Below are 24,898 nucleotides of genomic sequence, written 5' to 3' on the forward strand. Positions count from 1 at the left end.
TCTAGGTCGCTTAGGTTATTGGCATATAACTGTTGGTAATAATTTCTGATTATTGTTTCTATTTCCTTGGTGTTAGTTGTGATCTCTCTCTTTTCATTCATAATTTTATTAATTTGGGCTTTCTCTCTTTTCTTTTTCTTTTTTTTTATTATCCTCATTTTTTATTTTTATTTTTTTTTTTTCCATTTTATTTATTTTTTCAGCGTAACAGTATTCATTGTTTTTGCACAACACCCAGTGCTCCATGCAAAACGTGCCCTCCCCATTACCCACCACCTGTTCCCCCAACCTCCCACCCCTGACCCTTCAAAACCCTCAGGTTGTTTTCCAGAGTCCATAGTCTCTTATGGTTCGCCTCCCCTTCCAAATTTTTTTTTCCCATTTTATTTATTTTTTCAGCATAACAGTATTCATTCTTTTTGCACAACACCCAGTGCTCCATGCAAAACGTGCCCTCCCCATTACCCACCACCTGTTCCCCCAACCTCCCACCCCTGACCCTTCAAAACCCTCAGGTTGTTTTCCAGAGTCCATAGTCTCTTATGGTTCGCCTCCCCTTCCAAATTTTTTTTTTTTGGATTAGTGCGGCCAATGGTTTATCGATCTTATTGATTCTTTCAAAAAACCAGCTTCTAGTTCATTGAAACGTTCTACTGTATCTCTGGTTTCTACCTCATTGATCTATGCTCTAATCTTGATTATTTCCCTTTTTGCATGTGGAGTTGGTTTGATTTGTTGTTGGTTCTCCAGTTCTTTAAGGTGTAGAGACAGCTGGTGTATTCTGGATTTTTCAATTTTTTTGAGGGAGGCTTGGATGGCTATGTATTTCCCCCTTAGAACCGCCTTTGCTGTATCCTATAGGTTTTGGACCTAAGTGTCTTCATTCTCATTGGTTTCCATGAATTGTTTAAGTTCTTCTTTGATCTCCTGGTTGATCCAAGCATTCTTAAGCAAGATGGTCTTTAGCTTCCAGGTGTTTGAGTTTCTTCCGAACTTTTCCTTGTGATTGAGCTCCAGTTTCAAAACACTGTGATCTGAGAATATGCGGGGAATAATGTCAGTCTTTTGGTATTGGTTGAGCCTTGATTTGTGACCCAGGTCGTGGTCTATTCTGGAGAAGGTTCCATGTGCACTTGAGAAGAATGAGTATTCTGTTGCTTTAGGGTGGAATGTTCTGTATATGTCTATGAGGTCTGTCTGGTCCAATGTTTCATTCAATGCTCTTATTTCTTTATTGATTTTCTGCTTCAATGATCTGTCTATTACTGAGAGAGGTGTGTTAAGATCTCCTACTATTAATGTATTCATATCAATATGACTCTTTATCTTGATTAATAGTTTTCTTATGTAATTGGGTGCTCCCATATTGGGGGTGTAGATATTTACAATTGTTAGATCATCTTGGTGGATAGTCCCTTTAAGAATTATGTAGTGTCCTTTTGTATCTCTGTCTACAGTCTTTAGTTTAAAATATAATTTATCTGATATGAGAATCACTACCCTGGCCTTTTTTTGAGGCCCAATGGCATGAAAGATGCTTCTCCATCACTTCACTTTCAGTCTGGGTGTATCTTTAGGCTCAAAATGGGTCTCTTGCAGACAACATATGGATGGGTCCTGTCGTTTTATCCAATCTGCAACCCTGTGTCATTTTATGGGCGCATTTAAGCCATTCACATTGAGAGTGATTATTGATAGATATGTTTTTATTGACATTGTGTTACCTTTGAAGTCTTTCTGTCTGTAGATTCTCTCTATATTTCTGTTCAATGATATTCTTAGGATTTTTTTCTCTTTTATAAAACCCTCCTTAATATTTCCTGCAGTGTCAGCTTGGTGGTTGCATAGTCTTTTAAGCCTTGCCGGTCTTGGAAACTCTTTATCTCTCCATCCATTTTGAATGTCAGTCTTGCTGGATAAAGTATTCTTGGCTGCATGTTCTTTTCATTTAGTACTCTGAATATATTTTGCCAGCCCTTCCCGGCTTGCCAGGTCTCTGTGGACAGGTCTGACGTTATTCTAAATGGCTTTCCTCTGTATGTAAAGAGCTTCTTTGTCCTAGCTGCTTTCAAGAGGGTCTGCCTACAATTATAATTCTTCATTCTAACTATCAGGTGTCACGAGCACTTTCGAGAATCTAAAATCTTGGGGGGAAACCGTTCTGCCTCTAGTACATGAACGTTGTTTCCATTTGTGAGATTGGGAAAATTTTCATAGATAACTTCTTCCACTTTATCTACTAGACTTCTTTCTTTTTCCTCCCCTTCAGGGATTCCAATAATTCTGACGTTGGAACGTTTCATGGCATCATTTATTTCCCTGATTCTGTTTTCATGGCTTCTGAGCTGTTTGTTCCAGGCTTCCTCCTGATCTTTTCTATCTGTTTGTCCTCCAGATCTCTAATTCTATCTTCTGTCTCAGTTACCCTAGCTTTTAGAGAATTTAGATTAGATTGGAACTCATTGAGAGCATTTTGAACATCATCCCTGGTGACTTTCACTTCTGCCCTAATCAATTCCATTTGGTCATCCATGGCTTTCTCCAACCTAGCTACTGCCTGGATAATTGTTCGCCTGAATACCTTTTCCAACATATATAGGTCAATAGCCATTAGCTCTGTTGCAGAAGGTCCATCCTCTGTATTTTTCTTCTGTTGGGCATTCCTCCTCCTAGTCATTTTGGTAAGAGATGACTAAATGGATGCAACTGGATGTATCGACTGTGCTGTAGTCAAGGTGCACCCTGGAACGCTTCTGTGCAATCAGGATTCCCCACCTGCCCACTGGCATCTTCTGCTCCTGTAGAGATCCAGACATGTATAATTCTGATCTCAGGCTGATTTCATGGGTGATCGGAGTTCTTTGGTAGGTAATCAGCTCACTTTAGGGTATAGGTTGAAACGGCGCCTCCTCCTACTTCCCCGCCATCTTGACTCCCCATGTTAAAGATCAACACATTTAAAAATTTATTCAGTTTGTCCAAGTGGGATTTTATTGTGGTGATTCAAGGATGGTTCAATATTCCCAAATTAACCAATGTGATACTATACTAGCAAAATGAAGATAAAAATAACATGATCATTTCAATAAATGAAGAAAAAGCATTTAATACACAATATCAGTTTATCATAAAAAACTCTCATCATATACTTAACATAATGCTCTATGTTGAAAAACCAAGAGCTTTTCCTCTAAGACTAAGAACAAGACAGGGAGGTCTATTCTCACTACTTTTATTCAACATAGTACTGGTAATTTCAGTCACAACAATCAGACAAGAAAAAAAAAATGTCACTATTTGCAGATGGTAAAATAAAATACATATAAAACCCTGAAGACTCCACCAAAAAACTATTTGAAGGTATAAATGAATTCAGTAAACTTTTAAGATACAAAATTAATACACATAAATCAGTTGTATTTCTATATAATAACAAGGAGCAGAAAGAGCAATTTAAAAAAATAATCTCATAAGAATTGCACCCCTCCCCACAAAAAATCTAGGAATTACCTTAAACTATTGTTGAGAAACCTATACTATGTAAACTATAAAACACTGCTGAAAGAAATTGAAGACAACACAAGTAAATGAAAAGATATTCCAAGGTTGTGAATTAGAAGATTGAATATTGTTAAGGTGTCCAAACTATCCAAAGCAATCTACAGAGTCAATGCAATTCTCAACACAATACAGACGGCATTTTTCACAGAACTAAAACAAATAATACTGAAATCATTAGCATGGAACACAAGAAACCCTGAACACCCAATGAGAGGTTGAGAAAGAAGAACAAAGCTGGAGGTATCACAACCCCAGACTTTAAGATTTACTACAATGTTGTAGTAATCAAAACAGTACAGTACTGGCACAGAAACAGACATGTACATCAATAGAACAGCCTAGAGGGACCAAAATAAACCCACCCTTAAATGGTCAATTAATCTATAATAGGAGAGGCAAGAATATACAGTGGGGGAAAGAGTTTCTTCAATAATTAGTGCTGGGAAAACTGGCCAGCTACATGAAAATAATGAAACTGGGCAAGTCATACACAAAACTAAGCTCAAAATGTATTAAAGACCTAAATTTGGGAACTAAAACCATAAAAATCCTAGAAGAGAACATGGGCAATAATCTCTTTGACACTGGACAAAGCAACCTTTTCTACATATGTTTCCTATGTCAAGGAAAACAAAAGCAAAAACAAACTATTGGGACTATACCAAAATAAAAAGCTTCTGCACAGCAAAAGAAATCATCAAGAAACAAAAATGCAACCTATGAAATGAGAGAAAATATTTGCAAATAGCATGTCTGATAAAAGGTTAGTAACTAAAATATAAAAGATCTTATACAACTGAACATAAAAAAAAAGAAACCAATCCAATTAAATGAGCAGAGGACATGAATGGACATTTTTCCAAAGAAGACATACAGCTGGACAACATACACATGAAAATATGTTCAACATCATTAATCATCAGGTAAATACAAATCAAAACCAAAATGAGATATCACTGTATACCTGTCAGAATGGTTAAAATAAAACACACAAGAAATAACAAGTGTTGGTAATGATGTGGAGAAAAAGAACCCTGGTGCACTGCTGGTGGGAATGTAAATTAGTGCAGCCACTGTGGAGAGGAGTATGGAGGTTCCTCTAAAGACTATGAACAGAAATACTGTATGATCTTATAAACAGAAATACTATATGATCTAGTGATTCCATTACTGGGTATTTATGCAGAGAAAACAAAAACACTAATTCAAAAACATATATGCAGATATATATATATATATCCCTATGTTTATTGCTGTATTATTTACAATAGCCAATACATGAAAGCAGCTCAAGTATACATCAAGAGATGAATGGATAAAGAAGATGGTGTGTGTGTGTGTGTGTGTATGAAAATATATATAATACATATTATATATATTTATTATATATATATAATACATACATACAAAATATGTTTTTTATATTTTATATATATATATAAAGGAATCTTAGTCATAAAAAAGAATAAGATCTTGCCATTTGCAACAACATGGATTGACCTTGGGGGTATAACGCTAAATAAAATAAGTCAGTCAGAGTAAGACGAATTCCGTATGATTTTACTCACATGTTGAATTTAAGAAACAAAACAAATTAATAAAGAAAAGAGACAAAAAACAGACTCTTAAGATACAGAGTACAAACTGCTGGTTGCCAGAGGGGAGCTAGGTGCGGCTGGGTAAAAGAGATGAAAGGAATTAAAAGTACATTTATTGTGATGAGCACTGAGTAATGCATAAAATGGTTGAATCATTACATTGTATACCCAAAACTAATATAATACTGCATGTTAATTATACTTGAATAAAAATTTTAAAATACAATAATGTAATATAAAATTAAAAAGTTTAGATTGGTGACTGTTAAAAAAAAGTAGGCAATTTTAGCAGGGTATTTTGAAGGCATTAAAAAAGAGACAGATTAAATCAATAATTAATAATCTTCCAAAACAGAAAGCATAAGTCCAGTTGGGTTAACTAGTGAATTTTACCAAACATTTAAGGAAGAAATCATACCAATTCCCTATAGTCTCTTTCAGAAATTAGAAGTAGAGTGAATACTTCCTGATACATTTTATAAGGCCAACATTACTCTAATACCAAAGAAAAAGACATTATAAAAAAACTATAGATCAATACCTCCCATGAAAAATGATGTAAAAAATCCTCAACAAAATATTAGCAAATTAATTCCATTAATGTATAAGAAGTATTATATACCATGAGCAAGTGAGTATCAAGTATGCAAGAATGGTTCAACATTTGAAAATCAATTAATGTAACCCATCATATATCAACAACTAAAAAAGAAAAATCACATGACCATAGCAATAATTGCAGAAAATTATTGAACAAAGTTGAACACCCCATAATGATAAAAGACTATCAGAAAGCTATAAATAGAGGGAAACTTCCGCAAATTGATAAAAGAATATCTTTTTTAAAAACCTGACAGATAAAATTATACCTAATAATAGATTAAAGCTTTTCCATTAAGGTCAGGAGAAAGGCAAGAAAGTCCCTCTTTACAACATCGTATTGACAAGATAAGAAAATAAAAGGTATAAGGACTGGGAAGGAAGAGATAAAAATGGCTTTGTGTTTGACAAAAGAATTACTGTCTCACAAGAACTCCCACCCCTTTGGTCCCCCTTTATAAAAACAACTAATTTTCAGCATCATCCATGAACAAAAGTACCTCTGTGAGAGTTGTGGAATCAAGCACTGCATATCAAGGAGCCTGGGAGGAGTCTTGCCCACTTGTGCATCAGGTACTAGGAAGACAGACCTGAGTATGGGCTATGGAATCAGAAGGAGCCAGTGAAGAGGACTCAGCTCCTCTAATAGGCAGTTGGCAAAAACACAGAGAGTGCAGATGTGGGCAGAAACTGAAGGAAAAGAGAGCCTTACAGAAGTCTTCCCAGGAATAGTTTCCCAAAAATAGATTCCTGCATTCCTTTGAAGCATCACCCTCAAACAAAATAAAATAAAATAATAGTTCAGATGCACTGAAGTGGGTAAGAGTATCTGCCAGTGCCATCCCTCCCCCAATGACACATAGTCCAGGGCCGAACTAGCCAGCAGTGACCTCTTCTACAGAGAAAAGAGAAAGTAGTGAGTAAGGCTTCAGCTAACCCAGCTGTACAGGACACAACTGGAGAAATCCATTTCTCTCCCACAACACCCAGAGTATTGAGGCAGGAATCTCCACAATTGAGGGGCAGGAAGAAATCAGGAAATTGGCAGATAAGTCTATCAAAGGGCATTAAAGGGACACAGTTCCTGCAATACGCTTTCATTACTCCAGTAGGAAGCCTGCCCACAAGTTGCTGGGAGATCCTCACAAATGATTGCCCCTTACCTGATCCAGGGGCACCCAAAACACCCCAAGTGTTAACCCCACAACTCCCCACAGCCTGCTCTTATGTGTGTTTCTGAGTGTGGCAGCAAAAAGCTCTGGTAGATAAGGAGTACCGTCAGAAAATAAGGCCAGGTTCCTTGAACAAGAGAGAGATCACAAACTTAAGCTGTAGCACATCTTCTGGAAAACGGTTTTCCAGCTGCTGACTTGGTGTGTTATAAGAAACAAGGAAGACATACTAGCTTAAGAATTCTGCCACGAGAGGGTGCAAGAAATGTAGAGCAAATATATACATACAAGGTTGTAGAAAGACCCAGATATAAGTAAGAACAGCAAATATTATCTCCCACCTACTGACAACTAATAAAGATTTAAGAAGCTGACTACTTCAAATGTGAAAAGAGCAACACAAAACTTGAGGAACATGAAGAATCCTAAAAACATGTTATTACCAAAAGATAACAATAATACTCCAGTAACTGAACTCAAAACATAGAATTTGGCAATTTAGCTGAAAAAGAATTCAACAAAGCTATTTTGAGGAATTTGACAAAGAGAAATCATAAAAAATTCCAGAGATACAGAATGCTAATAAATGACAAGAAAAATGCAATAGAGAGCACCTACAGCAGTATAAAACAGTAGAATTGTTGATCCAGATTATAGGAACTTTTAAATAATCCCATTATAGTAGAACAAAGAAAACAGAATGAAAAACAATGAAGAATATAACACATGATCTAATGGGAAACCGTCAAACATATATATTAGAATAATTGGAGTTCCAGAAGAAAGTGAGGAAAACAGGACAAAAAGTCAATTTAAAGAAAAAATAGGAGAGTTTCAGGGAAGATGGTGGAGTAGGAGGAACATGAGCTCACTTCATCCCATAGACACACTGAGATAACAGCTACATATATGCAACTAACTCTGAAAATGGCCTGAAAACTGGTAGAACAGATGATCCACCATAGAGAGAAGACTACATTTAAAAAGGTAGGAGGAACTTTTTAAATCATCAGGGTTTAACTTGGGAGAGCTACAGGATGATACCAAACTGAGTCCTTACCCTTAAAGAGTCAGCATAATAAATAACTTGACCTAAAACACAGCACAGAAGCAATAGTTTGAAAAGTGACTAGGGTATATATGAAGAAGGTTTATTTACTTGTCTCAAAATATGTACAGTATCTTCAGTAGATACCTCCAGGAATAAAATTGTTGGTGGGCACCATTTCTCTTCACCTCCCCCAACTTAGACAGCTGACACTTGGGGGAGTCAGTGCTTTTTCCTTCTATCTAGCTAGCACTGCGTGCCCTGTCTCCACATTCCCCATCAGACCTGCCCTATCTGACCTGCATGCTGTAGCAAGCATCTCTCCAAAGCAGCTCCTGCCCTGCAAGCAACCCCAGCAGGGAAGAGTGCCTCTCCAGAGCGACTTCTGCCCTGGGGAAAATGGAGATAACCACACACACCAGCATATAGCTCCAGCCAGGCCTCTTAGCTGGCTGCACACAGAGCAAGCTCTGCCATTTGGCATGCTTGCAACCATGGCAAAGAAGCTAATTGCGGACGTCTAGTTGGCCTACCAGCCCCACCCACTAACAAAAACCTCTCAGTTGGCCACATAAAGAGCAAGCCCCACCATTTGGTGCACCCATAGTTGTAGCACGGAGGCTGACTGCAGGCACCTAGTCTGATTGCCAATCCTTTCTACCAGAGAACCTGTGGTGACCTCAGACAGGTCTCTTAACAGCACAGGAACAAAAACCCTACCCAGTGAGCCAACAATAGGCAGAGGAGGTCATTGCAGCTTGCTGGGCTGAGGCAAATATGGCTCAGCCACCATAGCAGGGTACATGCAGTCCACACAGAAGACACACAGACTGCTGCTTCTGGTGACCAGGGGCATTGCACTACAGTGCACCACAAAACCTCTTCTACACAAAGCTACTACTTTCAAGACCAGGAGATGTAGCTAACCTCCCTAATACATAAAAACAAACACAGAGTGTTAGACAAAATAAATAGAAGAGGAATATATCCCAAATGAAAGGGTAAGACAAAATCATAAAAAAAAGACCTAAATGAAGGTTTTTTGACCTTTGGTGTTTTTTTTTTTAAGATTTTATTTATTTATTTGAGAGAGAGAGAAAGAGAAAGAGCATGAGTGGGGTGGGGGTGGCAGAGGGAGAGGGAGAAGGAGACTCCCTGCTGAGCAGGGAGCCGGACGCAGGCCTCAGTCAGGACCCTGAGATCATGACCTGAGCTGAAAACTTATTCCCGTATTAAAAACTGCACATGAATGTTTATAGCTGCTTTATTTATAACTGAAAATGTGAAACAACCAATATACCTATCTTCAGTAGGTGAATGAATAAGTTATGCTAACATCCAAATAATGGAATAGTAACACTAAAAAGAAATGAGCTATCAAGCCAGGGAAGGACATGAAGGAACTTTAAATACATATTATTAAGCTAAGGAACCAGTCTGAAGAGGCTACACACTATAAGATTCCAACTATATGGCATTCTGGAAAAAGCAAAACTATGGGGACACTTAAATGACTGATAGTTCTCAGGAGTAGGAGGACTGGAGGGATGAGGAGGCAGAGCATAGAAGATTTTCAGGGCTATGGAACTACTCTATATGATACCATTAATGATGGATACCAGCCATTATACATTTGTCTAAACACGTAGAACAAACAACACCAAAAGCACACCCTTCGTAAACTATGGACGTTGACTGATAATGGTGTTTTTGTAGGTTTATGATTGTAACAAATGTACTCTACTCTGGTGGAGAACATTGATGGTGAGAGAAGCTGTGTATTGCGGTTAGGAGGTAAATAGGAAATCTGTGTACTTCTCAATTTTGCTATGAACTTAAAACTGCTAAAGAAACAGTGTATTTAAAAAGGAGGCGGCGCCTGGGTGGCTCAGTGGGTTAAAGCCTCTGCCTTCGGTTCAGGTCATGATCCCAGGGTCCTGGGATCGAGCCCCGCGTCGGGCTCTCTGCTCTGCAGGAAGCCTGCTTCCCCCCCCCCACCTCTGCCTGCCTCTCTGCGTACTTGTGATCTCTGTCTGTCAAATAAATAAATAAATAAATCTTTTTTAAAAAAAGGATAAAACCAATAGTTTTTCCTCACTGCACATATTCAGAGACGCACAAATTATGGCATAATTATCTTCCCTTAATGAACAGGTGAATGTATTCATTGAACACCTCTGAAGAGTAGCCGTCTATAAGAATATATCTGTTAAGGTCATTAACAATTTAATTTGATATAATTTTCTCTAAAAGTACCTTTGGTTACAAATTTAGTGACCCAATTTAACTCCACATAAGTGAGACACAACACAGACTCTCAAATAAGAGAAACACGATAAATGTTGAATAACTTTGTTAAATGATGCTATAAAGTGTCCAAGATAATGTGATTTGGGGAAATAAAAATTTTGTGCTTACTTACTCCATGTCCTCCGCACTTCTGTGAACAAAAGACTGATTGACTTATAACGTCTGTTGCATCTACACATTCATGATTTACACATATCTAAAAAAAGAAAAAATACAAAAAACCTTTTTCCATGTTACAGGAATCCAACTGTCTTAACATTACAATCAGTAATTTTATACAATAAGACCAACCATTCAATGTAATACATTTCAATCAAAGTACTACTTTTGCTGTAACCTGTAAATTTTTCTATGTTGTTTTCATTTCATTTAGTTCAAAATATTTTTCAATTTCTCTTAAAATGTCCCCTTTGGCACATGTGCAATTTAAAAATGTCTGTTTAATCTGCAAGTATTGAGGGGTTTTTCAGATAAGCCTAATATAAAGTATGGACTGGTTGATAATAATGTGTCAATGTAGGTTCATCAGCTGTAAAAACTGTCCCACTCTGGTAGGGGATTGTTGATAATAAGGGAGACTATGTTTGTGTGGGAGCAAGGGAGTATATGGGAATTCTATACCTTCCTCTCAGTTTTGCTGTGAACCTAAATCTTCTCTAAAAATTAGTCTTAAAAAATAATTCAGTGTAGGGAAATAGAAGGTATAAATAAAACAAGGCCAAGAAAAATCATAACCATATAATCACTTTTTATTATAATACCCTGAAATCTAACAAAATTATCCCTAAGAGCACAGTTTACATCTTCCAATTTTATTTTGTGTTCCATATATCAAAAGTTTATATTGAAAGAAAACCAATTCAATATAATCAAGACATATATTAAGTTTTATTCAAATTTGAGCTATTATTAGAGTCCCCTAATAAAGATAATAGAAATCTTTTTTCTAAGATTTTATTTATTTGTTTGACAGAGATCACAAGTAGGCAGGGTGGGGGGGGGGGGGGGAGTAGGCTCTCCGCTGAGCAGAAAGCCCGATGCAGATGCGGGGCTCGATCCCAAGACCCTGAGATCATGATCTGAGCTGAAGGCAGAGGCTTAACCCACTGAACCACCCAGGTGCTGCAACAGGAATCTTTTTAAAAATATGCTATACATATCTAATGTTTTATTATGTAAGTATGAAACATCCAGATATAACCCCTTTGTGTTTAAAGTGCATATATTCACTTTATATATAAATATATATATATTTATGTATAAAATATATCTAAATATAAATATATATTCCAATATTTATAAGCAATATCAACCACTATAGTTGCAGTTCTCTTTTATGAGTACAATCATACTTTTCTAAAGAATTTGAGATTTGTTTTGAGATTAAAATGAAATATTGTATGTGAAAATGATTTCCTTTTAAACATTATAGCACAGCACAACTCTCTTCAAAGAAATGGCATCACAAAACCCTTTCTAAATCCAAACTACACCTTTTAATCCTTTACTGTGTGTGTTAAGTTTTCTCAGTAGTTCTTGGCCATGGTGGTGTGTCTAACAACTCTCTTCCTAATGTGGTCTTTATTGTCTGCTTGCCTCACTTGAAACTGAGATGAAGAGTCCTGTTATATAAGGATGCTACTGACAAAGAGAAATTGCCAAGAATGTTTCATCACATGTAATTAAAAACCACTTCATATAATGTGTTCTCATGCATTATCACTGAGGATTGTCCGTATTATAAAAAGGATTCTATTCTTACTAAATTATCAACTGAATTGTATCGAATCATCTGTTGACTAGGTTTCATTTTTTAGTTGTTTTGGTTCCATGGCCAAAATATATCTACTGAACTCCTTGGTATATACCTCCATTGAGGAGGCATTTATGACTCTGAGGCACGAAGAAGTCAATATTAAGAAGACTATATACTGTATTCACTTCGGCAGCACATATATTAAGAAGATTCTACCTGCAGGAAACTTCATTTAAACTCTAAAACCACCAGAAGAGGCTATTACCATTTACAATTTCACATATTAAATAATTTGTTCAAAATAATCTATTAAGTGGAAACATCAGAATATAGATGCATACCCATCTTAGTCTTTAATGCCTATAGCATATACTATATTACGGTTCCTCATAAGCAAAGATTTGGTCAGGAATTAAATGATATTTTGAAGTGAATTTATGTTATGTCTATGTTTTCTTCAGATTTGGGTTAGCCTCAAAAATAACTAATTATAATAATTAATAATAATAGCCAGTCTATATTTAGCTCTCACCATCTCACCATGGTGCCAGGCATCATACTAAACACTTTACAGTTATTCCATTTTATCCTTGGGATAACCCCATTGAGTAAATGCTATTATTACCCCCACTTTACATACAGTTGTAGTACCTCAGACTTGTTATATAACTTGCAAAATGTCAAAAAAAATTAGTTTTGAAGATTTGATTCTAAGAAGCCTGACCTAATTATCTACTGGACTCCAAAGGTGAATTTCCATGCTATGGAATACTTAATATAGTCCCAAGATCTCTCCCCTCCACACTCCAGCCCCCAAATACTTGGAGTTTCCTTGGTCATAATACTGAAATTCTGAAAAAGATCAAACATTCCCATTACCCTCTTAGTATCTGGAGACAAAATGAAACAAAACTTCTTCTTATCTAAATACTTAAAGTTACATAGCACTAGAAATGAAGTTTGACACTTAAATGACAATATTTATTGAAGAAATGAATAAAACTAGAGTTTAAAAAAACAGATTTTAAATAATTTACCCTTCCTGTATCACAAAAAGAGCCGCTGAAGATTCTCATTGGATCTTGTTTTGATTGAGTCGACAGGTAGTCTAGGGTTACACATAACTTATTTTCAACGAAAGCATAAATCACAGCACCACTTTCTTTGAAAAAAGGAATTCGAGTAGGATAAGTACAAACCAATCTTCCACACTGAAGATTCCTGTAAACATAATAAAATTATATGATTATTACACATTAGACATTTATTAAGAATGCTTCAGATTTGCTTCCTTTGACCAAAAAAAAGGACGGTTCTCTATTTATATCAAATGTTACTAGAGAAAATGTAATATTTTAACACTAACATTTAAATTAAATATTCTTATAAGCTTGTAAGCTTATCTTTCAATGGCATTAGTGGTCTTTTATTCCCTGTGCAGATGTATGTATTTGTTTTCAAATAATCAATTCACTCATACTTCATATCCCTCTGAAGAGGGATTGAAAGATAAATAAGTTGTGAGCCCTACCCTCAAGGACCTTAGAGTTTAATACTAAATGTATTATAAATCCCATTAAAGGTGCTATGAATAAAATAAAATAATTCTTATCGAGATTTAAGATGACACATTCTAACTTAGGAATTAGGGAAAACTTCATGGAAAAGATACTGTCTGAGTCAAAGCTTAATAATTAGTAGAATTTCAATAGGCAGAGAATAAGGTATTACTAAACAAAGTAACAACATAACAAACCAAGGAAACAACTACATGGCATGTTTACCAGTGTACAAATGCCATAAGTACAAGGGCCATGTATGCTTTGCTAACAAATAGCTAGCCCAGCGACTAGCATATAAATGTTTAATAAATGTTTGTTAAAATAAATTCATGACCAAAATATCAAAGAGCTTGGTCTTCAGATGCAGAAGAAATTTAATTTCATTTTATAAACACCAAGCAGTCTTGAGTTTGAGCATGCAATGAAGTGAATGGAGATAATATTTTTATAAGGAAAAATGAGAAGATTCAAATAGGAAGATCATAATGGATATTATTATGTTCAATCTTAGATTAAATTTAGAAGCCTAATGATCACCCACATACAAATGTATAAAAATTAGACAGAAATTTAAGCCTGTAGCATAAGAAAGATGTCAGGGCTACAGAATCTGATTTAAGATTCACTCCCATACATATGTGTGATACTTATATAGAAAAAAAACTGAAAACAGAATCTTATAGAACATAAGAAAAGTATCTTTAGTATTTGCATAGCATACCTCAATGCACAGTATTTATATTCACCTCTTTTTCTACCACAGTTCCCAAACCTATCAGCTTGAGAGTGTATTTCTTCATAGCAGACAAATGGTGCATTTTCTGAACCTGCCAACATTAGAAATATATTTGGGTTAAAACTCCCTTCTTTTTTTTTATCTTAGTCCATTCCCTCACATATTATATGTTTGCTTTGCCTTCTGTACTCAGAAACTCCTCAGAAGTTTTCCTAGTGAGATTATGAGGAAAGAGAATTAAAGTGATAAGCAGTGTTCATGGTTATAACTCCTTTTGTTTCATTTTCAGTCATTTCCATCACAAAAGATATCACAAAGGGTAAGGACAATTATAGAAGCATAAGCCATGAGACTGGTCTCTGAAACAAGGCTACAGAGAGTTAATACAAGAAAACTATATTTGCTTTCCTATGTTATGAATAGGAACTCATAAAAAGCCAGGTCTATAATAAAATCTCACTAAATAAACCTAACTGTATCTTCAGGAAGTCTAAAATGAAGGGAACAAAACTGCCAAACTATTAACAATTTTTTACTTCATTACTATATTTGGTTTTCATCACTGTGTAAAAAATTATCAAAATCTTGGGAACTTAAAACAACATCCATTTATAATATCACACAAGTGAGTTCTCTTTTTGCTCAAGAGTATCATAAGGCTAAATAAAATTATTGGCTGAGGCTGCAGTCTCATCAGAGGCTGAAGTCCTCTTCTGAGTTCATTGGTTGTTAGTAGAATTCAAGTTTTTTTAATAACCTTACCTTCCTTTTCTTACTATCTACCAGGGATTTCTCTTGGCTCCTAGGAACTCCCCTCACATCCTAATCACATTGCCCTCTCACACATGGCAGTTTATTTCTTCCAAGCCAGCAAGAGAATCTCTTTGACATCTCCCATCCTTTAAAGGGCTCACATGCTTAGGTCATGCACACTCAGAATGATCTCCCTTTTGATTAACTCAAAGCTAATTATGGACCTTAATTTCATCTTGAAAATTCCTTTATCTTTACTATATACTATAATCACAGGAATGATATTCCATCACATATTCACTGGTTCTGCCCCAACTCAAAGGAAGGGGGTTATCCAAGGCCTGTACACTAGGAGAATCCTGAATTTGCATGGGACTAAAAAAGACCTCAAATAGCCAAAGCAGTCTTGAAAAAGAAAGGCAAAGCAGGAGGCATCACAATTCTGGACTTCAAGTCATATTACAAAGTTGTAGTGATCAAAATAGTATGGTACTGGCACAAAAACAGATACATAGATCAATGGAACAGAATAGAACACCCAGAAATGAACCCCCATCTATATGGTCAATTAATCTTTGACAAACCAAGAAAGAATATCCATAGGAAAAAGACAGTCTCTTTAATAAATGATGCTAGGAAAACTGGATAGTAACATGGAAACAATGAAACTAGACCCCTTTCTTACACCCTACACAAAAATAAATTCGAAACGGATGAAAGATCTAAAGGCGAGACATGAACCATGAAAATTCTAGGGGGGATAATACAGTCAGTAACCTCTTTGACATCAACTGTAGAAATTTCATTCTAGATATATCCCCTCAAGGAAGGGAAACAAAGGCAAAAATAAACTATTGTGGCTACATCAAAATAAAAAGCTTCTGCAGAGTGAAGGAAACAATCAATAAAACTAAAAGACAACCTATGGGATGGGAGAAGATATTTGCAAATGGCATATGTCATAAAGGGGTAGTATCCAAAACAGATAAAGAACTTAACACACTCAACACCCAAAATAATCCAATTAAAATGGGCAGAAGACATGAAGAGCCATTTTTCCAAAGACATACAGATGGTCAATGGACACATGAAAAGATGCTCAATATCACTCATCATCAGCGAAATACAAATCAAAACTAAAATAGCGTATCACCTCTCACCTGTCAGAATAGCTAAAATTAATAACACAGAAAATAGCAAATGTTGACAAGAATGTAGAGAAAGGAGAACCCTTTTGCTCTGTGTAAATTGGTATAGCCATTCTGGAAAACAGTATGGAGGTTCCTTAAAAGGTTAAAATAGAACAATCCTAAGATCCAGCAATTACACTACTAGGTATCTACCCAAAAGCTACAAAAATTCTGATTCAAAGGGACACATGCACCCTGATGTCTATAATAGCTAAATTATGGAAAGAGCTCAAATGTCCACTGACTGATGAATGGATAAATAAAATGAGGTATACATACACAATGGAATATTTCTCAGACACAAAAAAAGAATGAGATCTTGGGACACCTCTGTGGCTCAATAGTTCAGTATCTACCTTCAGCTCAAGTTCTGGGATTAAGCTCCATAACAGGCTCCCTACTCTGCGGGGAGCCTTCTTCTCCCTCCCCAACTCCCCCTGCTTGTATTTCCTCTCTCTCTCTGTCAAATAAAATCTTTAAAAAAAAAAAAAGATTCAAGTTCTGAAGTACAGTTTCTACTAAATGAATAAATGGCTTTTGCAGCATTATAAATCTGAAAAATTGTTAAGTTGAACCATTGTAAGTTGGGGACTGTCTGTAGTCTGTGATTAAATACAATTCTTATATCGTCTCTCCAAATGGGACTGAATTATCCAATTTCTGATTTTTCTTGAACAACATCTTGGTGTTTAACAAGTCCTGAATTGGCATTCCTAACGTGGTATCTCCATTTACAAGTGAACCGATTAAACATTGTGAATACTTAGAAATAACACCACCTTTCTTAATGGTATCTACACAGTCACCTTTGATGGACCAATGTTTAAAAATGGTGAAAAGAGAATTAGGAAATGGTAAAGAAAGAAAAGGAATGTGGGGGGAAATGTAATTAATGAAAGCAGGTAAACAAGAGAAACCCAAACCCCTTGATCATAAAAGAAAACAGAGAAGGATTAGATGGGAATTCACAGTGGCTAAATAAACATCATCTTAATTCTCGTAACAATCCATTGAAGTAGATATTGTTTATTTTTATAGATGAGGTAGCTGTGATTATTAGCAAGTTTCAATTTAGAGAAGGTAACTGTGCTAGGCAGAATTCTTTTTTAAAGTTTTTATTTAAATTTCATTTAGTTAACATACAGTGCAATATTAGCTTCAGGTGTACAATATAGTGATTTAAAACTTCCATACAACACCTAGTGCGCATCACAAGTGCACTCCTTAATCCCCAACACCTATTTAACTCATATTTCCACCTACATCCCTTCTGGTAACCATCAGTTTGTCCTCTATAGTTAAGGACCCATTTCTTTGTTTGCTTCTCTTTTTCCCCCTTTGCTCATTAATCTTTTCCTGGACTAAGTGATAGGATACTCACTTGTGATGCTGGGCAGCAGCAGCAAGTCACAATTCCCAGGCACCCACACAATACTAAGTGTAAATAACCAATACAATTACAACCATTCTGTACACATGTAAGAATTCTATTTTTATAGTATTCAAAAATTATATGAGATATCCAACAATTTATTACAAAATGGGCTTTGTGTTAGGTGACTTTTCCCTATTATAGGCTTCTTAAAGAAGTGTTCTTTCTGAGGACCTCCAAGAGAAAGCAGGCTAAACTATGATGTTGAGTAGGTTAAGTATATCAAATCCTTGGTTTATCAAGATATAACCCCATCATAATTTGAGAAAGATCTGTAGTCAGATGAATTCTGTTGAAAGTGGGTGTTCTTCGTTTAGCCTATTTTTTTATTAGTCCATCTACTGCATCTAAAGTTATCAATGAACTTTATTATTAATTTCTCTCTTAAATACCCTCTTTCATTAGTGTTAGGAACTTTCTCTAAGATCAGTGTGGGTTTTCTAGTGTGAGTTTTCTAGGGTGAGATGGAAACAGGGCAAAACTTTGCAAATGTGAAGTCACATGTCAAAATGTTCCCTTGTATTCAGTATACTGACCAAATCTACTAAGAGAATCTGTCCTTCCATAGTCCAAATAGTGTATTTAGGTTCCCTGTATTCTATTACCAAACGCCATGAAGTACAATTAAATAGTGAATTCACTGGCATAGATACTTGTGCATGGCTGGTACTAGGGCAGTAAATGTGAATTTGGGATAATTATTGCAAATAATTTAGGCAATCCTCAAATACCATTGGGCATTAGGAAGTTTGAGGTTATACTACTTGACAACTGTTAGAGACCAGTAGCGTATGTTTCCAGTTGGATGGCTACCCATCTCAACTAGAATAAACAAAGCCACTGAAATGTTAGAAAAAATTTTAGCTTTCATAATCTGATATCTGACTCAGCTTCATCTTGTGACTAACAGGCATCCACAGTTTAACATATCCTAAAACCAAATTCTGATTTACCCCTAGATTTCCTCATTTCAGTTTTTAGGACCATTAGTCAACCAGATGTTCAGACCAAAGCAGAAATCATCCTTGATTTTCTTTCTTCTCCTCATTACCTGCTTCTACCACCAAATCTAAGTCTTATTGACACTATTTCCTAAATACAGCCAGAGTATGATCATGTCTCACCTTCTCAATGGTCCCAAGTCTAGCCTGAGTGATCATCAATTTCTCTTCTAATATTCTATAAAAGTCTTCTAATTGATTCCCTACCTCCCTTTTCCACTGTAGTACATTCTGCATACCATAAATCAGAGTCATATTTTTAACAAATAAAAAATAAAAATCATGTATCGGTCTCTGACTTAAGTATCTCAAATGGCTTCCTATTCACACCAAGGATAAAATCCAGTTTTCTTACCATAATCTTTACTCAGCTTGGTTCATCACAATTCAGCAACACTGTCCTCTTTTTTGTGTTTACTGCCTGAACCCTTCACTGGACTATAATTTCCGTAACAATAGGAATCTTTTTTTTTTGTCTTGTCCATTATTGGGTTTCTAGTGCTAGAAGAGTAGGGCCATGCCCAATTAAGGTGTTAGATAAATATTTATTGAGTGAATGAAAAAATCAACACCTTGGGTAACTATACCCCATAATCTTTCTTCCTTATGAGTTTGACATCCAAAACCAAGACCTCCAACATGAATTATACCTATCCTATTTGAGGCAATAGAGATTTTTAGAGACTGATATTTGAAACAAACTTCTTAGTGATATCTTCTAAATTATGTTTCCAACGTCAAGCACACTAATTTCATTATATTTTCTGTTTTGTGGTCCCCTAAATATTTTTATTGAAAGAAGCAATATAAATCCTACATTTTTCAAAGAATTTAATTAATTAAATTTTCCACAAATGGATGACTAATTAATTAATTTAATTTTCCACAAATGGATGACAGGGGAGAGTAGAAATCTTTTCCTCATGGCCTCTAAAACAGTCTTAAAAGGCATGTTAAGTAAGCACAAACTTACTGAATCTGAAGCCCCTTGACCTATAATGCTTTTCTACCTCCAATAAACTATAGATCACTACTGTATACCAGCAGAAATGATGGAGAAATATTTCTAGTAAATCCAAAAAAATTCTTTAAAAAAATGAGACTAAGAACAGAAGAATAATGGAGTATAACTTATTACACTATCACTGGAAAAAGAAATATAGGCAATTCATCTTTCTCTTGTTTTCATTTACGTTTACCCTCCAGCTTCCTTTTGTTATTCCATTAGGCCCACCTTTCTCCATATGGTCAAAAGCATAGCTCCCCAAAACTCTAGAACTTTACATTTGATAGTCTGGTGTTCTTAGAGGGAACTTTCTCTTGGCTCAGCTGTCTAGAAGAGATTAGAGAGATTTAGAACTCCCTCAACTCCCTTAACATGAGTCAGATGCTTACCTTAACATGGACTAACTGTATCAAGATTGGAAAGTATTGCAATTGGACCAGGCCTGGTTAGGTACCCACTACAGTATAATCAAATATGAATAAAGGTATTAATAAGACCATATTGTACTAATAGGATATTTCCCACAGTAACCATGTGGATATTGGATGGTTCCTGGAAAGTGGTACTAAGAAAATCCTAATGGAGATTTTCATGAAAATTTTCATGAAATGTAGATTTCATCTACAGAAAAAGATGAATCTAGAAGTTTACTGTGGAATCTTGCTTCTTATCATCAATAGAACAGTTCATGACATTTTGATCCATACTGATCTCTGTCTTCTCTATATAAACTTTGGCACTCCAGACAAATATCACTAATAGGAAGAGTATCCTGCTACCATAACTTCTAATGACTAATGCTGAGCTAAAGAGAAAGGAAACATAACACAGAAACTGGTAATTGCCCCCAATATCCATTCCTTTTTTTTTTTTTTCGTTAAGTAATAGAACTTTTTTTTATTAGCAGGGTAACAAACACCAAGCTAAAAAAAGCATTTCTCAGACTCTCTTGCAACCAGATGTGGTTACGTGACTAGGTTCTAGCCGTTGGAAAATCAGCAGACATTATATACCCAAAACATCAAGTTAATGGCAGTAAATAAAACGTAGTTAGAGTTTCATTTCCTCTTTCCTTGATTCCATAGGCTGGTATAAAGATTTTGTACAGGAAACTATTTTCTACCAGAGACACAAGATATGGCTGAGCAAGAAGAAAGACGGCAGATTCTTGGAAAATGCCACAGAGCCAAGTTGTTGAGATGTCTTTAACAACATACATACCTCTGGAATATTATATGAGAAAGAAAAAACTTTTGAACCACTTTATTTGTGTAATAACAATTTACTTTATTCTTTAACCAATAAAGGGAATTGCCACTGTGGTAAACCAAAACACTTTAGGAATGAGTGTTCCATACAAAATACACTATACCAGATGCCACAGTTTACTAGTAACAGGAAGATCAGCTTGATCCATAGACAGTTCCAAACTGAGCCAGTATTTGAGGACCAGTGGGAGCTCAGGTAGCCAGCTAAACCTATGTAAATGTATTTCAGAAATTGGGGGGCTTGCAATACTGAGTTAAGTTAGCACAGCTATTAACATGAGCAATCTTACAGATACTTTATAAGCTAATCTATTACATTCATGAGATCACACATACTCAGTTGAATGACCACTTTGAATATATGTTTTCCATAATATAATTCCTGAAACTTCTTATTGATCTTATTCTCACCTTTATAAATTCCACCACAGCACCATTTCTGTTTCTAAGACAACTTCATTTTGTCTCAGACAAATGCACAAGTACTATCACAAGTACTATGAGTAGCAGTCAATACCACAAGTACTATCAAAACAGTCCCTGTCTTCCTTCTATCAGTCATACCAACCAGTGTACCACTTAACAAAGTTTTCTTGGGGCATCACCTGAACTCAAAATGTTTGACAGGTTTTGAGTCTAGGAGTTTGGGGTCAAACATTAGTTAAATGAATTAACTCTCTCTTAATACTAACATTTAGAAAGTAATTTATGATAAAGTATTTCTGAGGCCTTGATTTCTCTTATTAAGATTATTTATACATTTTACCAAGAAATGAACTAAGGGGGCGCCTGGTGGCCCAGTGGGTTAAAGCCTCTGCCTTCGGCTCAGGTCATGATCCCAGAGTCCTGGGATCCGGCCCCGCATCGGGCTCTCTGCTCAGCAGGGAGCCTGCTTCCTCCTCTCTCTCTGCCTGCTTCTCTGCCTACTTGTGATCTCTGTCTGTCAAATAAATAAATATAATCTTTTAAAAAAAAAAAGAAATGAACTAAGAAGATCTAGTAAGCTAAGGACATACATTTACCTCTCTTCCATTTAAAAAAATTTCTACTGAGGGGGCGCCTGGGTGGCTCAGTGGGTTAAGCCGCTGCCTTCGGCTCAGGTCATGATCTCGGGGTCCTGGGATCGAGTCCCGCATCAGGCTCTCTGCTCAGCAGGGGCCTGCTTCCCTCTCTCTCTCTGCCTGCCTCTCTATCTACTTGTGATCTCTCTCTGTCAAATAAATAAAATTAAAAAAAAAAGTCTACTGAGGAAGAATGAAGTCGGCCAGATGGCAAAGTAAGAATGCCAGCCTTGATCTCTTCACCAAAAAAAAAAAAAAAAAAAAAGAAGATGGCTATCTACAAATGAAAATAGCTCTGGAAGAGCTCAAGAGTACCATTTAAGAATCATTTAAGAACTTACAGCTATATGGGGAACAAAAAAAAAAAAAGGAGAATAACTGAACAGAAAGAATTATTGGGGAGATCAAATTAATAGAGACACCTGGAAACAACTAGAACAAAGGTGCAAGGGAGCTATCAGTAACATGCAACAGATGCCACTATAGTACCCAGTGGCCTGCTCTTCAGAAGACACTGGCAGATTTTACCACTGGGGACCTCAACAATCCCCATGACAGCCATAGACATCCCACACCTTTTGCAGTAGAGAAGCCCAGTGTTTACCTGGAGCTCCAGAAAGACACTGGTTTGGTTTTTTTTTAATTTATTTTTTCAGCGTAATAGTATTCATTGTTTTTGCACAACACCCAGTGCTCCATGCAAAATGTGCCCTCCCTACTACCCACCACCTGTTCCCCCAAACTCACACCCCTGACCCTTCAAAACCCTCAGGTTGTTTTTCAGAGTCCATAGTCTCTTATGGTTCGCCTCCCCTTCCAATTTTTTTTTATAAACATATAATGTATTTTTATCCCCAGGGGTACAGGTCTGTGAATCACCAGGTTTACACACTTCACAGCACTCACGATAGCACATACCCTACCCAATGTCCATAACACCCTCCCCCTCTCCCAACCCCACCTCCCCCCAGCAACCCCCAGTTTGTTTTGTGAGATTAAGAGTCATTTATGGTTTGTCTCCCTCCCAATCCCATCTTGTTTCATTTATTCTTCTCCTATCCCCCTAACCCCCATGTTGCTTCTCCATGTCCTCATATCAGGGAGATCATATGATAGTTGTCTTTCTCCGATTGACTTATTTCACTAAGCATGATACCCTCTAGTTCCATCCACGTCGTCACAAATGGCAAGATTTCATTTCTTTTGATGGCTGCATAGTATTCCATTGTGTATATATACCACATCGTCTTTATCCATTCATCTGTTGATGGACATCTAGGTTCTTTCCATAGTTTGGCTATTGTAGACATTGCTGCTATAAACATTCGGGTACACGTGCCCCTTCGGATCACTATGTTTGTATCTTTAGGGTAAATACCCAGTGACACTGGTAGTTTTTGCCACTGAGGTAATCAACAGCCATCACCACTGCTGACCCTCCAGATAAGGAGACCTCGCTATGCCTCACTCAGAAAAAGCTAATGTTCTGCTGTCCCAGAATCAGGGCTGCCACACATCTTTCCAAACATTTGGAAATGTGTTTCCAGACCCCAGAACTATAGCTACTCCACATGCACCCACATTTTAGACACAAGAGCAACTGTCCCTGTATGCTACTCAAATAGACCCTGGGTGCACTCTTGCTCAGTGAGCACCTGCTTTCCAGTCCCTGCCCCCATGAATCCTCCAGGAACACCTGTACCTGAAGCAGCAGAGCCACTGACACTCTGGCTAGCCATGGCCCCAGACCTTGACATGCTTTCACTCTGTAAGTGCTCCAGCCTCAGCCCTGTCACTACTACAGAGGCACTGTGCATCAGACACCATTGCCACTGCCACCATAACCACCACATCACCTCACTGAAGAACCCAACAACCTTGCCACGGCTTTGGCCATCTAAGGACTCCTGCAATTTTTGCTGACACTGACCTCAGCTGAAGAAGTTGCATAGAGACTGTGCCACAGGGCCTGCCCTGGAGCTGTAATCTCTACATTCCACTTAAAGAATGCCCACCAACACACTCACCCACAAGTAAAGGTATTTCCCTATCAAAACTAGTCCATAAAGTCTGGAAGACAATACTACTCTATCAAATATGCAGAAAATGCAAAGACATAAGAAACACAAAATATCCGGGAATTTGTTGACATTTGCACCATTAAAATATCCTATAGTTTGTCAAGTGCTTTTTCTGCATCTAATAAGTCATATGATTTCTACTCATTGTTTCTTTAAATAAGCTTTCTATCCCCTTCTTCTTTTTTCTTTATGGTACTTGTTTCTTTTGATGGTATGCCATGGATCACACAGGTTTTCTTTATTCTTTTTCACTTTTTTCTTTGTTTTTCTCTGATTGGATAATTTCAGATTATCCAATTATTCTACTCACAGATTTTTTTTCTTCTGTTTGATCAGCTCTGCTGTTGATGCTCTCCATTGCATTTCTCATTTCACTCACTGTATTCTCCAGCTCTGGAATTTTATTTGATTCCCTTCAATGATTTCTGTTAAACTTCTCATTTTGAGGGTGCCTGGGTGGCTCAGTTGGTTGAGCATCTGACTCTCAATTTCAGCTTGGGTCATAATCTCAGAGTCATAGGGTTGAGCCCTACATCAGGCTCTGTGCTCAGCAGGCAGTCTGCTTGAGACTCCCTCTATTTCCCTCTGCCCCCTCCCTCGGCTCACTCTCTCCTCTCTCTCTCTCTCAAATAAATAAAATCTTCAAAATACATCTCATTTTGTTCAGTGTTATTTCATCTGTCTTTCTGTGTTTTCTTGTAGCTCACTGAACTTTCTTAAAACAATTATTCTAAATTAAGTTCAATGACCAAGATAAACTGTT

The 24,898-nt window shown here is 36.6% G+C and overlaps 1 protein-coding gene across 1 annotated transcript in view; it reads right to left on the reverse strand.

The window, feature by feature from the left end:
• Nucleotides 1–24,898, reverse strand: part of ADAM32 (ADAM metallopeptidase domain 32) — a 145,926-nt gene that overhangs the window by 9,484 nt on the left and 111,544 nt on the right. Inside the window, exons 15-17 of the mRNA XM_045997445.1 lie at nt 14,329–14,434; nt 13,083–13,266; nt 10,402–10,485 (exon numbers count right to left, since the gene is read on the reverse strand). Of these exons, the coding sequence (XP_045853401.1) occupies nt 10,402–10,485; nt 13,083–13,266; nt 14,329–14,434 (374 nt within the window). The remainder of the gene's footprint in view (nt 1–10,401; nt 10,486–13,082; nt 13,267–14,328; nt 14,435–24,898) is intronic.

The sequence above is a fragment of the Meles meles genome, chromosome 2 (assembly GCF_922984935.1).
Source record: "Meles meles chromosome 2, mMelMel3.1 paternal haplotype, whole genome shotgun sequence".
NCBI classification, from domain to species: domain Eukaryota; kingdom Metazoa; phylum Chordata; class Mammalia; order Carnivora; family Mustelidae; genus Meles; species Meles meles.